The sequence below is a fragment of the Odocoileus virginianus genome, chromosome 7 (genome assembly GCF_023699985.2).
Source record: "Odocoileus virginianus isolate 20LAN1187 ecotype Illinois chromosome 7, Ovbor_1.2, whole genome shotgun sequence".
Lineage (NCBI taxonomy): Eukaryota > Metazoa > Chordata > Mammalia > Artiodactyla > Cervidae > Odocoileus > Odocoileus virginianus.
In genome coordinates, this window is record NC_069680.1 from 58,687,719 (window position 1) to 58,703,541 (window position 15,823).

Consider the following 15,823-nt stretch of genomic DNA (forward strand, 5'->3'; position numbering starts at 1 on the left):
CCGGATGGACTTCAGTGCTCTGTGATTCCATCCCCTCAATATTATACGCTTTTTATGCTTTTTCCTGGAAAGATGATCTTTAACTTTCATTAGATTTCACAGAAATGTAAATCATGTTTCCTACCCCCCAAAATAAAAACAAGTAAGAGAATCACACTAATCTTATCAAGCTTGGAAAGAATAAAATTGACCCCTGTTACTATGATTAAATTATACTAAGAGTTCTGATGTCCCTCCATTGTGAAAATGGATCTATTTGTAACATTGTCATAGTCAGACCCGTGAAGCAGGGATGTCCTGAGGAGCAGAGCTGAAGTCTACAAAGGGTCTAGAAGAGTCCCTGCTACATATGTATGCTTAAATCTGTGGTGATTGTTTTAGCCTTGTGGAGATTTGCCTAATTCATTTCATTACTTTCACCCATTTCTCTCTTGCTATTTGACTCAGGTTTTTTAGAGGAAAGTAGGTAAAGTCTGCAGAAGTAGCCAGTACATGCCATTTCACAGGATCTGCAAATGCATTTTTCCTGCTAGAGGATTAAGATGCATTATGAATGAATTGATTTCACCATTCCCATGTGATATGGAATTATAGTTGTGGTTTCCGGCGAGACAATGATGCCACAGTTATTTTCTTGTCCTTGTATAATGAAAGGGTTTTGGTGTTTCTGCTGTATTCTAGACATTCACACTACACAGCTTATTTTCATATCATATTTCATATGGAACACCATTTTGTGGTGAGTTTTCTGTTAAAGTGCAAAAGTAGGATCAAGGCAGGAGGAAGTAGGAGGTTAAGACAATGGAAGCCCACAGTTGATTCAAGTCATGGACTTTTAAATTGAAGTTTAGTTGCTTTGGGAGAAGGAAATGGCAACCCACTCCAGTACTCTTGCCTGGAAAATCCCATGGATGGAGGAGCCTGGTAGGCTACAGTCCATAGGGTTAAAGAGTCGGACACGACTGAGCGACTTCACTTTCACTTTACTTGCTTTACGTTGCTATGTCAATTTCCGCCGTGTAGCAAAGTAATCAGTCATATGTAAACATATATCTGCTCTTTTTGGAATTTCCTTCCCATATAGGTCACCACAGAGCATTGGATAGAGTTCCCTGTGACACACAGTAGGTTCTCATTACTTATCTGTTTTATACATAGCAGTGTATATATATCAGTCCGAATGTCTCAATTCACCGCCCCCCCAACTCCTTTCCCCCACTTGGTGTCTATACATTTTTCTCTATGTCTGTGTCTTTATTTCTGTTTTGCAAATAAGATCTTCTATACCATTTTTCTAGTTTCCACATATATATGTGACTATGTATTTGTTTTCCTCTTTCTGACTTACTGCATTCTGTGTGACCCTCTCTGGGTCCACCCACATGACACCATTTTGTTCCTTTTTACAGTTGAGTAATATTCCCTTATACATATGCACCACATCTTCTTTACCCCTTCCTTATATTGATGGACAGTTAGGTTGCTTCTGTGCAAGCCATGACTTTTGCAGGGAGCTCCTCCAGTTTAGGTTTAGAGAGAAAAGTGTGTGTGTGTTTGTGTGTGTGTTAGTTTCCCTCTGTTCTTGACAGAATAAATAACTTATTTAGGAGTTGATGCAGAATTGCAGGGAGATTTGTCTACTAGGCAATGTAAAATTAAATTACCTTCTTTATTCACCTAATTTCATTTTCTAGGGTCATTTCTGGTGTTTTATACATATATTTAAATATATATTATATTTATATATTATTTTGTATTTTTTAATCTATTTTTGGCCACATGACTTTCAGATCTTAGTTCCCCAACCAGAGATTGAACCCATGCCCTCTGCCATGAACTTTGGTGTCCTAACCACTGGACCACCAAGGAATTCCTGGTCTTTAGTATGTTTACAAGATTGTGCAACCATTACCACAATCTATTTCTTTCTTTCTTTTTTTCCATTTATTTTTATTAGTTGGATTGTAGTGGTTTTTGCCATACATTGACATGGGTTAGCCATGGATTTACATGTGTTTTTACATGTATGGTTTTTGCCATACATGGACATGGATATTGTCAATGTTGTAGTGGTTTTTACACTATTGTAGTGGTTTTTGCCATACATTGACATGGATCAGCCATGGATTTACATGTGTTCCCCATCCTGATCCCCCCTCCCTCTTCCCTCCCCACAATCTATTTTTTGAATGTGTTCATCACCCCAAAAAACAAACCCAGTATAATTAAGCAGTGACTCTGCATTCTTCCCTCTGTCAGCTCCTGGCAACCACTAATCTGCTTTTTGTCTTTATGAATTTGTCTATTCTGGGTATTTCATATAAATGGAATCATACAATATTTTGTCTTTTGTATCTGGCTTCTTTCACTTTAGCCTAATGTTTTCAAGTTTTGTCCTTGCCTTTGCATTTATCAGTACTTTCATGGCTGAATATTTTTTCATTGCATGAATAAGCCACATTTTGTATAAACATTCATCAGTTGATGGACTTCTGGGTTGTTTCTACTTTTTAGCTGTTATGAATAATGCATTTAGGAACAAATGTGTACAGGTTTTTGTGTGAACATATCTTTCACACAAAAATATGTGTGGAAAGGCTAGGGAAATCTCTGAGTTGAAAAGTCTAGGGATCTCTCTGGAGCTGTGTATATTCTGAGGAGTGTAACTGCTGGGTCCTCTGGCAACTTTTTGTTGCCGAACTGTTTTCCAAAGCAACCATATCATTTTAGATTCAACTAGCAGTGTATGAGGGTTCTAATTTCTCCACATCCTCATCGAAGCTTATTATCTGACTTTTTTGTTATTGCCTTCTTAGTGGGTGTAAAGTGATACTCCAGGATGGTTTTGGTTTGCATTTCTCTCATTAATGATGTCAAGCATCCTTTCAAGTGTTTATTGACCATTTGTGCATCTTTGGAGAAGTGTCTATTTCAAGTCTGTCCATTTGGGCTGCTACAACAAAATACTGCAGCCTGGGTGGCTTATAACAACAGAGATTTATTGCTCATAGTTCTGGGGAAGGCCCATTTCCTGGTTTATAACTGGTGCCTTCTCACTGTCCTCACATGGTGGAAGAGGCTAGGGATCTCTCTTGAGCTTCTTTTAGAATGTGCTAATCTCATTCAATTTAACTGGTATAACTTAAGTATCTTCCCAAGGCCCAACTTTTGAATTCATTACACTAGGCATTAGGATTAAAACAAATTAATTTTGGGTGCTTGTCATTTGATATGCACTGAGCAAATGTTGGTTGAATTGAGTGATACCAGTCATGGCTGTGAAACTGTTGTGTAGTAAACACTGACATCCAAAGGGGTTAATAACAACTGTTCTGTACTGAATACATACTAAGTGCCTGGGGCTGTATTAAGAACTAAAATTCTCATTGTCTCATTTCATCTTTACAATAGTCCTATGAAATGTACATTCTTCCCCCAATGTATAAATAAGACAATGAGGCTTAGATAGGCCAAGTAACTTGTCTAAGACTACACAGTTGATCTTGGATTAGAGCCCTTGGCTCATGCTAAGGGCTCATTTTAACCACCACGTCTTTGAGCAAGGGCAACAATCAAAATGTGAAGAACCTGGAGGTACAGAGAAGTGGAACCGAAATGTGAACTGGTTGAAGATAGCCATGCTAAGTTTATTGCTGCTATCTTAGACTTGTGAAACTTTGAAAGAGATGTGGTATAAGATGTGGTATAAGAATCTTATAGGATCATTTTAACAAGGAGCTACCGTATAGCACAAGGAATTATATTCAATATCATGTATATCATAGCCTATAATGGAAAAGAAAAAATATATATAAAAAATCGAATCACATTGATATATACCAGAAACTAGCACAACATTGTAAGTTGACTACAATAAAAGTTTTAACAAAAGAATTTTATAAGCTCATTTTACAAAAATATAATTTTTTGACAGGAATCAAATATTTAAACTCTTTGATTTTGCCAGTCCCACTGCTTCTGTATTTTAATTTCAAGGTTACAGTCTTTTTAACCATCTTTCTAGCTCTTTTTTTTTTTTTCCATTTTTGGTTTCTACTTAAGAAACTTTTACCATTCCCTGGACCTCATGCCTTCCTAAATCATGGTCTGGTAATTAATTCTATAACATCATGGTAACTTTTCACTCTTCTATGCCTCTGTGCAAATGTTTTTATATTTTGTGTATTTTTTCTTTGTCTTAAGCAGTTGTTCCAAATTACCAATTCTGTTACAACTGGAAGTGACAGTTTCACATTCTCTTCCCCCACCCCCACCACCCCAGCACAGAATCTTAGTGTCCTGAGTAGGGATTGGTCCCAGGCCACGGCAGTGAAAATGTGCCAAATCCCAACCACTTGACCACCACTCCCTCATTTTCTTTTAAACTAATAAATGTAAGATTAGGTTATATTTTATGGTGAAATTAGCATGCCCTAACTCTATCAGAAATCTTGTTAGCATTAGGCTTATCTGGGAGAGGTTCCAATGTCCTGAAATACTGTTTGCTTGAATATCTTCATTTGTATATTAAATGAGTTTTTATTGCTCAATACCTTGTTTATTTGTACTTGTTTTCTTAATTAATGACAGACATTGTCCTCTGTTGCTGCAGTGGAACACCTGGAAGTCAGCTGCCATACCACGAGCTTTTTCATAGTCATGATAGCATTTAACCCTAATGTCAGTTTTGTCCCTGATGGGGACAAAGTCTGTGGGAGGCTAACTCGCTCAAGGTCACACAGTTAATAAGCATCATTGGGATCTGGATCCCACCAGAGGATGAGATGGTTAGATAGCATCACCGACCCGATGGCATGCATTTGAGCAAACTCTGGGAGATGGTGAAGGACAGAGGAGTCCTTGGGGTCACAAAGAGTTGGACACAACTGAGCAACCAAACAACAGGGACATACTGATCTTATATAATATCATATTTTAGCAATATGTGTAAAATATATTTTATAAATGTTTTATTTATCTTTTTATTATATTATATAAAATAAATTATATTTTATGTGTAATATAACATCTTAAGGTGAACAGGGGGCCTGGAGGAAAGAATACTTTTGTTTCAAAAAAAATCTAAAGTAATTTCTTTCATCACATGCATAGCTACGATTAGGGAATTGTTAGGTAGACTGGTCATCCCCCCCACCAAGTCACTAAGGCTTCATTATGATTATTAGCAAAAGTAGCCCTATAAAAATATGGGGTATATATTTCATAAAGTTAGAAACAATCACAGCTTTGGTGAATGCAGTTTGACTTACTCTCAAGTGATGTGCATGAAAGAATTGTTGTTATGAGCAAGGAAAATATCAATTCACAGCTTATAAATACCTAGCAAAAACATCAAGGACCATTTATTTTAAACAATAAGAGCTCCTGTGCCTTTTGAATAAGTATTTTGAAATCAGGTAAATCAAACAGATTTGGGGAGAAATTGCATTTTCTCAACTGGTCATTAAGAGTATCTATGGAAACGCCATTATAATCAGTTAGGTTAAAACATTCCTGATAATCATAGGCAAGTTTTTCATTTAAACTTGCACAGTTAACACAGGTAGAAGTTTGTGCTCCATACCTGTTATCTAAGGTGCACTATAGTGAAAAATAACCTTTTTTTTCCTGTTACGACAAATATGTCTCCTTCTGATCCCACAAGATATTACTAAAGGGCTTTACATTGCAAAAGCTCAAAAGGATCCCCTCAGATAGTGAAATGGTACTCGCAAGTTAGAAGAAATGTCTCTATTAAGAATATTGAGAATCATTTATTTTAAACAAGAACTGATGTGTCCAATGAATAAGTATTTGGCTATCAAGAAAGTCAAACAAACTTCAGAAAAAGATTAATTTTAGGCATTCTATAATTGTAGATATTATGGGCTCCATGGAAAGTTTTCTGTGTTTTCTCTCTACCTGAGTTGGATTCAATGGAAAAGTTATTCATTTAGTCAGAGATTCCACAGGTGTTAAGCAGTGCCTCTAATATAGTTGGTGTTCTCTGTTCTATTTCTGGAATGAACAAAGAAAAGACTTCCCTTTCTCCAACCATCAGAAGCATCTGTCTAGTACAACCAGTTACCCAGCTGAAAGAGAGACATTTCTAGGCAGACAAATCTTTCTTCTCCACATATTGTGTAGGACTCTAGTCAATTAGCTAAAAGACTAAAGACATTAACTCTTCTGGAGTAAGTAGCCTCATCTCAACAAAAACCTACATACACTTATTTTCAAAATATTGCTTTTCTTTGATTAGGAGACTTAGTTATATGTGGGAATTTTAAACAGGTAAAATACAAGGGTTTCAGATCTGGGGTAAACCAGTCGTTTCTTGTGCATGCTCAGTCACTCAGTTGTGTCCACCTCTTTGTAACCCCTTGAACTATAGCCCATCAGGGTCCTCTATCCACAGAATTTTCCAGGCAAATACAGGAGTGGGTTGCCACTTCCTCCTCCAGGGATCTTCCCAACCTAGGGCTTGAACCCATGTCTCCTGAATTGACAGGGTATTCTTTATCACTGAGCCACCTGAGAAACCCTTAGTTCTCTTAAAAGGTAGCTATTTTTTAGGAACAACTTAACAGGAGTATCATTGTTGGCTTTTGAAGGGACCAATAATGGAAAGTTGAAGGTTGAAATAGAAACATTTCAAACCTGAATGGTATAGAATTAAATGTTGATTATATTTCTTCATATGCATGCTTAATGACCAGCCAAAGATGAAGAAGCTCTAAACAGTCAGCAAAATCAAGACTGGGAGGCTCAGATCAGGAACTCCTTATTGCAAAATTCAGAGTTAAATTGAAGAACGTAGGGAAAACCACTAGGCCATTCAGGTATGACCTTAATCAAATCCCTTAACGATTATACAGTAGAAGTGACAAATAGATTCAAGGGATTTAGATCTGATAAACAGAGTGCCTAAAGAACTTCGGATGGAGGTTCGTATCATTGTACAGGAGAGTCGGACACGATTGAGCGACTGAACAGCATCAATGCCCAAGTAGCAGTGTGTCTATTTACATACATTTCTCCCCATAGTGTGACTGTCAATAGCCACAGTGTTCCCAGTGTCCTTGAACATGTTACCTTCATCTGGGGCACACACCTTTCTTCTCTCCTTCTATGTTTAACCAACTTCTAACCTATCCTTTGGTCTCAGTGGAAATAAATGTCACTTCCTCTGGGGAGACTTCTCTAGTCTTGTATAGCTTTCTGGGCTCACATCCATTCTGTGAAAGTGAAAGTTCGTTGTTTTTGCTCTTGTCATCTATTAGCTTGGTCGCGTCCGACTCTGTCTCTTTTGCGACCCCATGGACTGTAGCCTACCAGGATCCTCAGTCCATGGGATTTTCCAGGCAAGAATACTGGAGTGGGTTGCCATTTCCTTCTCCAGGGGATCTTCCCAACCCAGGGATCAAACCTGGGTCTCCCACATTGTAGGCAGACGCTTTACCATCTGAGCTACCATGGAAGCCCTCATCTCCATTCTATATTACTTCTATCTGCATACTCTACTACTTAATAATTATCTGTTTAGGTCTCTCCTGAGATGGTACATTCTGAGGGGTTGGAGGGCAAGCCCAGAACATATCTACATATTGAGAGTACCCAACAGTTGTTTTAAAAACAACACTATTCTTTTAAGGATTTTTGGTTATTAAATAGGGGAATTTCATTGTAAAAACATGAATTAACAAATGAGCTTGATTTTCCTAAATTTAGGAGACACCTAGGTCTGACTTTTTAAAAAACAAGTTGTATGTGCATAAATGCTTTGGCCTTCTCAGCGAAACAAAATATTTTTAAGATTTTGCTGTTGGATCAAAAACTGAGGGTACAATGCTCTCTAGAGTCAACTTTCAGCTTTCTTGCATGATGTAGAGAAGGAGCCCAAAGGTACAGAACTTCCTTTAAAAACAAAGAAACAAAAAAGATTTCCAGAGTGTTGAGTTCAGTTCAGGGCAGCTTCTCTGTCCTGTTAATTACACTTTGGGACATTGAAGCACAGGCTAAGAGGAATGAGTGGATGGAAAGCATTACTCTATTCATATACCGCCTGGCCTACAGATACACTGCAAAGAACAAATAACTAAATAATATTAATTATAAAATATAGGACAGACTAGCAATAACAAGAAAGAAACTTCAACATATCATTCACAAAGGGGGAAATTTTTTTCTAAATCACAGCATCCTTTCTGATTTGATTTTGACAAAAAAAGAATATGACAAAAAAAGATGATGTTATTGGATTTCTCTGTTCAAATTATGGATCTACTGTAATAGAGGGAGTAGGATTGTCAGTATTTAGTATGAAGAATTGTTGAGAAGAAAGTGGGGTGAGGTGATATTTCAGCCCCATTTAGTCTCGGGCATTATAGTTCACCTCATTGTCAACTGCCCTTGCTTGGCAACTGCAGAAGATCATTTTTTGTTCACTTGTTCCTTAGTTCTAGCTATTGAAGAGCAGTTATTTTTACCAGCACTAAGCAGGACTGCTAGAGAGAATGGCTTTGGATATTAGGCAGACGTGGCCCCTTAGAGAAGAAAAGGGCTACAGTAGATAAGCCTCAGAGAAGGAACTGGGGGAGGAAAGCACAGAGAAAGACTGTGCCAGGAGATTGACTCAGTAATCCAGGAAGATCTCCAGTGTTAGCTGTTCAGGTTCTTATAGCACACATGAAATAAAATCAAACTGATTTTAAGATCTCCATTAGAATTGTTAAAGTATGAGCTGCTCTTTTTTTTATTCTTGTTGATTGAAAATTTACAGAAGATGGTACTTGGAATATCTTACCAAGGTTTCGCTGCAAAAGCCATGAGTCTCCAACAGTACATAAGAAAAGAAATATAAAATGATTTCATGGGAGATGAGACAATGGCTTATATTAGAAGGATTTTGTGCTGCAGAGGTGTCAGTGTTGAGGCATAGTGAATAACTCTTGAGATTAATTTAGAAGACTCCTCCTATGCAGTATTTGTATGTCTAGTTTCTTGTGGGTACAGAATTGCTTATGTTTAGAAATAGAAGTAGGATTTTGAAATTATTCATAGATTTATCTCTGAGAGCACAAAATACATTTTTAAAAAGTACATCTGATGTAATGTTAATTTAAAACACTAATTAAATTTTTTTAAATTATTTAATTTATTTGTTTGGCTACCCTGGGTCTTCATTGCTGCGTGGGCTTTTCTCTTCTTGCCATGCACAGGCTTCTCATTGAAGTGACTTCTGTCGTGGAGCAGGAGCTCTAGGGCACAAGGGCTTCAGTACTTGCAGCACCCGGGCTCTGGAGCACAAGCTCAGTAGTTGTGGCACATGGGCTTAGTTGCTCCGTGGCATGTGGGATCCTCCCGGACTAGGGATTGAACCCGTGTCTCCTGCATTGGTGGGAGGATTCTTTACCACTAAGCCACCAGGGAAGCCCCTAAAATACTTTCTTGAGCTGCTGTTCTATGCTAGAAATGATGCATGTGAGGGTTCTTTTTTAAAAAAATAGTTTATTTAAATATTTATTATTTAAAAAATAGTTTATTTAGAGTATTGGCTTCAGGTGTACAACATAATGATTCAGTATTCTTGTCCTGAAGGGTATGGTTTCGAAGACAGTTCCTTTAAGGTTATCTTGAGATATTTATAAAGGTCTATTGTTGAGTACTGAAAATGAGAAGTTATAGGGAGAGCTGTGTAAGATGGTTAGATTCAGGCTCAAGTTCTAACTTGCTATGTAACCTGAGTTAAGCAGTTTTACTTCTCTGGGTCTCACCTCTTAGATTTATCTATGACCTAAATTTTCTCTGATTTTGTTTACTTATTTATTTGCTGTGCTGAGTCCTAGTTGCTGTACATGTGGTCTTCACTGCGGCGCATGTGGAGTCTGCAGTTGTGGTGTGCAGGCTTAGTTCCCCCCGGCATGTGGGAACCTGCGTCCCCTGCATTGCAAGGCAGATTCTTTTTTGTTTGTTTTTTCCATTTATTTTTATTAGTTGGAGGCTAATTACTTTACAATATTGTAGTGGTTTTTGCCATACATTGACATGAATCAGCTATGGGTTTACATGTGTTCCCCATCCTGATCCCCCTCCCACCTCCCTCTCTACCCGATCCCTCTGGGTCTTCCCAGTGCACCAGGCCTGAGACAAGTGTGTCTCGTGCATCCAACCTGGGCTGGTGATCTGTTTCACCCTTGATAGTATACTTGTTTCAATGCTGTTCTCTCAGATCATCCCATCCTTGCCTTCTCCCACAGAGTCTAAAAGTCTGTTCTGTACATCTGTGTCTCTTTTTCTGTTTTGCATATAGGGTTATCGTTACCATCTTTTTAAATTCCATATATATGCGTTAGTATACTGTATTGGTCTTGATCTTTCTGGCTTACTTCACTCTGTATAATGGGCTCCAGTTTCATCCATCTCATTAGAACTGATTCAAATGTATTCTTTTTAATGGCTGAGTAATATTCCATGGTGTATATGTACCACAGCTTCCTCATCCATTCATCTGCTGATGGGCATCTAGGTTGCTTCCATGTCCTGGCTATTATAAACAGTGTTGTGATGAACATTGGGGTGCACGTGTCTCTTTCAGATCTGGTTTCCTCAGTGTGTATGCCCAGAAATGGGATTGCTGGGTCATATGGCAGTTCTATTTCCAGTTTTTTTAAGGAATCTCCACACTGTTCTCCATAGTGGCTGTACTAGTTTGCATTCCCACCAACAGTGTAAGAGGGTTCCCTTTTCTCCACACCCTCTCCAGCATTTATTTCTTGTAGACTTTTGGATAGCAGCCATCCTGACTGGCGTGTAATGGTACCTCATTGAGGTTTTGATTTGCATTTCTCTGATAATGAGTGATGTTGAGCATCTTTTCATGTGTTTGTTAGCCTGCAAGGCAGATTCTTAACCACTGGACCACCGTGAAAGTCCCTGTTATTCTTTTTTTATCTCTGTAATCATGTGATTTTGGGGGGGGTGGGGGACAGGGGTTTAAATATTTATTATTTGGCTGCTCCGGGTCTTAGTTGCAGCATACAGGATCTAGTTCCCAGATCAGAAGTTGAATCCAGGTACCCAGCATTGAGAGCACAGAGTTTTTCCCACTGGACCACAAGGGAAGTCCCAATTATGTGATTTTTTAAGAGAAAAGAGATAGAACTATTTTGTAATATTTGAAAGAACCTAGTACACTTGAGTTAATTACAAAATTAAATATCAACTCATGCAATGAATTCCTTGTGGTTAGGATTAGGTTGGAATAAACAAATGGACTTAAGTAACAAAAATAAGTTCTGAATAAGTAGGACTACAACATCATGTTTCTTAGTTTCTGAATTTATCATTCAATAAAATCTAGTTGTATGCATTTTGCTCTGAATAATAAGAGAGTGGAAATGGCTCTCTTGACCTCCACTTTCTCTGCTAATAATTTCTGATTATTTTCTCCATCAAAGCTCACTATCACCTAAGCCTTGAGCTGAGACAGATAAATCACTAAGTGTGGGATTTAGAACAGATGGTCACAACCAATAGAGGCTACCAATGTATTCTGTGTTCAAACAAGTACAGATTTTCATGGTGTAGTATCGGTTGGATATTTGGAGTTAATGTTAGGTGTGATCACTTCCATTAACTCTCATTAGCTGGGACGAACTTTGGCTTTATTTATTAATTCATTTTACAGAACACTGCACATAGACCTTTGATGTTTGTTTTGCTTAGGTTACCAAGTGCAATGTTATGCAGTTTCATGAGTATCCCATGCAGTGAAAATGCCTGCCCATGGGGCTTTAAAAAAAAATGAACTTCTCACCTGTGTGGATATTTAGTAGACCTAACACCATGATCCTGATTTTATTTTATTTTGAGGCAAACAATGGATCACACAGGTAATGAAATTATTTAAAATATATAATTATGGGAATTTCCTGGTAATACAGTGGTTAGGACTCTGTTTTCACTGCCCAGGTTCAATCCCTGGTCAGGGAACTAAGATCCCATGAGCCATATGGTGAGGGGGGAAAAAAAAAAAATATATATATATATATATATCTTAATATATCATGTCCACTTTACTAAACAGCGAGCAATCAACCTGGGAAAATGTTCATGCTTTTAAAATTTTTTATCCAGGTATTCATGGGGAGAGACATAATCTTTAATTGAAATGGAAAACACTTTAGGAAATGTAGGGCTATCCTTGCATGTATTGTTGATGGGAGTGTAACATGGCAAAACAAACAAACAAACAAAAAAGTGGCTTGGCTGCAGAAAATGGTTTGGTGTTTCCTCACCCAAAACTTAATCAAAATTTTCATATGATCCACTATTTCTACTCCTAGGTATATACTCAAAAAATTGAGATCAGGGACTCAAACAGACACTTGCATACCCATTGTTATTCACAACAGAACAAATATTGCTTGCTACTACTTATATGAGGTACCTAGAGCAGGCAAATGTATAGAGACGAAGTAGAACAGAAAGTCAACAGAAGTTAGGGAGTGGGGAGTAACTGCAAGTGTACAGAGTGTCTGCTTGGGATGATGAAAAAGTTCTGGAAATGGAAAGTGGTGACATTTGCATAATATTGTGAATATACTTAATGCTACTAAATTATACACTTTAAAATGGTGGAAATGTAAATTTTTTTGCTTTCTATATTTTACCACACACACACAAGCCTCCAAAGAGAAAGAAACAGGGCTAAAAGGTTTTGCCCCCATTTTCAAATCCTGTTGTATTTGGTCCTGTTTTTGACCCGTTTCATGTTGGCTTCATTCCCCACAGAGAGCTTTTTAGTGCGGGCTCAGTGTGCTTGAAGTTGCCGTGGTGAACGTGGTTAGGTTACAATCCACTGGTTTTGCTTGCTTCTTACATTTGTTAAAATTTTTGAGGGTGGATGGGTGGAGGAGAGGTAGTTTAAAGCGGGAAAACAATGCATGTTGGAGTTCCCATTCCAACAAGAAAAGCGTGCTTTTGTGGCAAACCGAAAGGCTAGGAATCAAGGGTGATGAAATACAGGCTTTCCGGCCCTCACTCTGTTCCCGATTTCTGGTTGTGGGAATCTGTTCTGAATCCAACTGCAAGTGGAAAACCCATCTTTGGCTGAGCAGCCAGAGAGGCCCTCCTGCCAATCCCCCAAATGTGCTGCTGAGACTTTGGCCCTGTGAGGATGGAGCTGAAGCTGTCTTCCCCAGATCTGTGCAGCTGTCAAGGTGGCTGTGATGCCTCTGTGAGTGGCCTCTGCACTGAATTTTGGCAGTGGCCTTGAGACCTGCCAGCTCCAACAGCTGTCCTGTTCTTTGTCTATTGCCGTTATTACTGGTCCAGGGGGCTGAAGGGAGGGGCTAGCCTCCTGGCTCTGTCATTCCCAGAGTCTGGCAAGTTCCAGCGGTGGTGCCTTGCCCTCCCAGTGCCTGCCACCCACTGGGCGTGGGAGGTGGGGGGAGCCCAGGTGTGCTGAGTGTGGGTGGCTGCTTGTTCACCTCTGGCTCAGCTCCCAGCCCCTGGGAACCAAGTGGCCGTGTCTGATCATCAGCCCGCGCACAGACAGGCTCCACGTGGGGACCTGCTTGGCAGCTTTGCGGAGAGATGCTCGGTGACAGTTGAAGATCTTGGAAGGTAGAGGAGCCAAAGGTGCTTCTTATGTCCCAAAAGTATGATTCCACTTTCTGGAAGCGACAAATTTCTTGGGGGAAATGAAGGTCATCAGAAACGTCCAGAGCAAGAGAGAGAAAGCTTTTTGAAATCGCCAGCCACTCAGAGTGGCAAGTGTATTCTGAAAACTCCTCCCCCTTTCCTTGTCCTCATCCTGTCCTTTTCCTTTTAAGCGGTTTTATTATTATTTTTTAATCTGCCTTTGTCATTGGACATTTATTGACAGAAATCAAATTGCTGTGTTTCTGGGCAAAGCGCCGGCTGCAGAGAGGTGTGGTTCCCGAGGAATGAGACACGCAGCCCAACAGCTGAGCCTAGTGTCCTCACATAACCTCCCTGCCTTAAATATCGCCAATATTTAGCCTTGCCTTATAAAGTAAAAATGCACAATACCTTCCAGAGTTTCAGCAAGCCCAAATGCCCCCCTCAGCTCAGTTATATCTCCTGTACGTTGGAGGCAGGGCCATGCACCCCCCCACACCCCAACCCCCCCGCGCAGACCTGCCCTCGGAGCCGCCAAGAGGTTACTAATCAGGGAGACTCCGCCATCGATCCGATGGTGGAGACCTGGGGGATTTGTGTGCATTGTGTTTGCTGAAGCCTCCTGTGATTTCGGCGCGACCAGATCCTCCGCAGCGAACTCCATGTCGCAGCTTGTGGCTGCCTGTGTCCTGTGGTGAGAGCGGAGCCACACAGGAGATCCTTTGTCTAGGAAGGCTAGGCAGAGAAGATCACTTTGGAGTTGCTAAGCTCTGCATTGCCATTGGCTGCACTCTTTGTGGGGCTGTTTTTGCAAAAGGCATGCCCAGCACGTCTACAGTGCTGGCAGGCCAGGGCTGCCTTTAAACACCATGATAATAATACCAAAAAGCAGTTTGCAGAACTGTTCCACTGTAGAGGCTTCCTCTGCAGAAGCAAGCAAGATGGCTACCTCGTGGGCTTCGCTGTGAAGAATGCAGAGGCTAATTAAGACAGACTTTAAGGGGAAAAAAGGGTATTTCCCTACTTCATCTTTATGCAGGCTTTTCTTTCAGTGACTTTTAAAGTATACATTTTACATAAGCTCTTTAGGTTCTGCCTAGCAAACATGTTGATGGTTTTAGATGGGATAAGTACTTTTATAGAGAAATAGCCAAAAAAATTTGGGGGGGGGGGGTGGGAGCTAATTTTTTTTTTCTCTTAAACGGAGGCTCATTTTGCAATTTGATTTTTTTTAGGTTGTAAAGGAAAACAAGAGGCCCCAGAGGGAAAAGAAGCCCAAAGTTTTAAAGGTAATCAGCTATTGATTAAATCATATTTAATTTTTTTTCCATTTCATATAGTATTTTTCTGTCACTGAGGGGTAAATTTGGAGTACAGTGGATGTGAGTTCTCCCAGATTTTCAGTAGATAAATGAATTTTCCCTCAACTAAAGTGTTTTCTCTTTCTCTTTCTTTCTCTCTTTTTATATGCTACATAATATGCATATTAGCATCCTTTATTTTCAACTCCACACAAGTCTGCAGAAGGAAAACTTTATATGCAAAGTGTTGTGAATAAAATTTGTGGCTTTTTTTGTAGCTCTCTTTGTAGCATCTGCATTTGTGGTGTTGCACCAGTGTGTAAACTTAAGCTCTTAAGGAAAAAGACACTATTTAAAGTTGACAGCTATGATCCATTGTAGTTTTAATAGACCTTCCATTAGACACTATTTTATAATGTGTGATTTTTCTAAAGGAAAAGATGCTTAGAGGTTTTATTTCAATTTAAAATGTGTAAGCCATTGAGATTTTACAGCCAAATTACAATTGCTTAATCCCAAATTCTCATTATATCATCTTTAATTTTGGCATTCATGAAGCTGTAGGAATGAGTATGTTTCCTTTATTTTCAGTAATTTGCCTAATGAGTATTTAGTAGTTACCTAATTCAGTTATAAGCTAGCAGTCTGTGTTATGAGCTTTGTCTGGTATTTCGCAGGGTTAATTTAAAATCATATACATTACTAAAAGTTCAAGGCTAGCTTTAGTCTAGTAAATAGGTGCTTATGTGTTAAAGGTTTCAGCTAGTATGTTGCTATTCTGAATGTAAGAATCTTGAGCAGGCAACCTGTTTAATTCAAGAAGACATATTAAGCAATAAAATGACTAGTCTTTAAAGTTATATTGTGTATATATA

At 39.0% G+C, this 15,823-nt stretch overlaps 1 protein-coding gene and 1 non-coding gene across 5 annotated transcripts in view; both read left to right on the forward strand.

The window, feature by feature from the left end:
- The window catches only part of TET1 (tet methylcytosine dioxygenase 1), a 138,731-nt gene that overhangs the window by 28,397 nt on the left and 94,511 nt on the right, over window positions 1–15,823 (forward strand). For 2 of the 4 annotated variants that reach the window (XM_020869895.2, XM_070470742.1), the window contains exon 3: window positions 14,883–14,936. In XM_020869895.2, coding sequence (XP_020725554.2) covers window positions 14,883–14,936 — 54 coding nt within the window. The other 2 variants (XM_070470744.1, XM_070470743.1) reach the window with 2 other exon arrangements.
- Window positions 7,945–8,078, forward strand: LOC139036118 (small nucleolar RNA SNORA36 family). The gene has a single exon (XR_011488856.1). It is a non-coding gene; the product is annotated as a small nucleolar RNA SNORA36 family (small nucleolar RNA).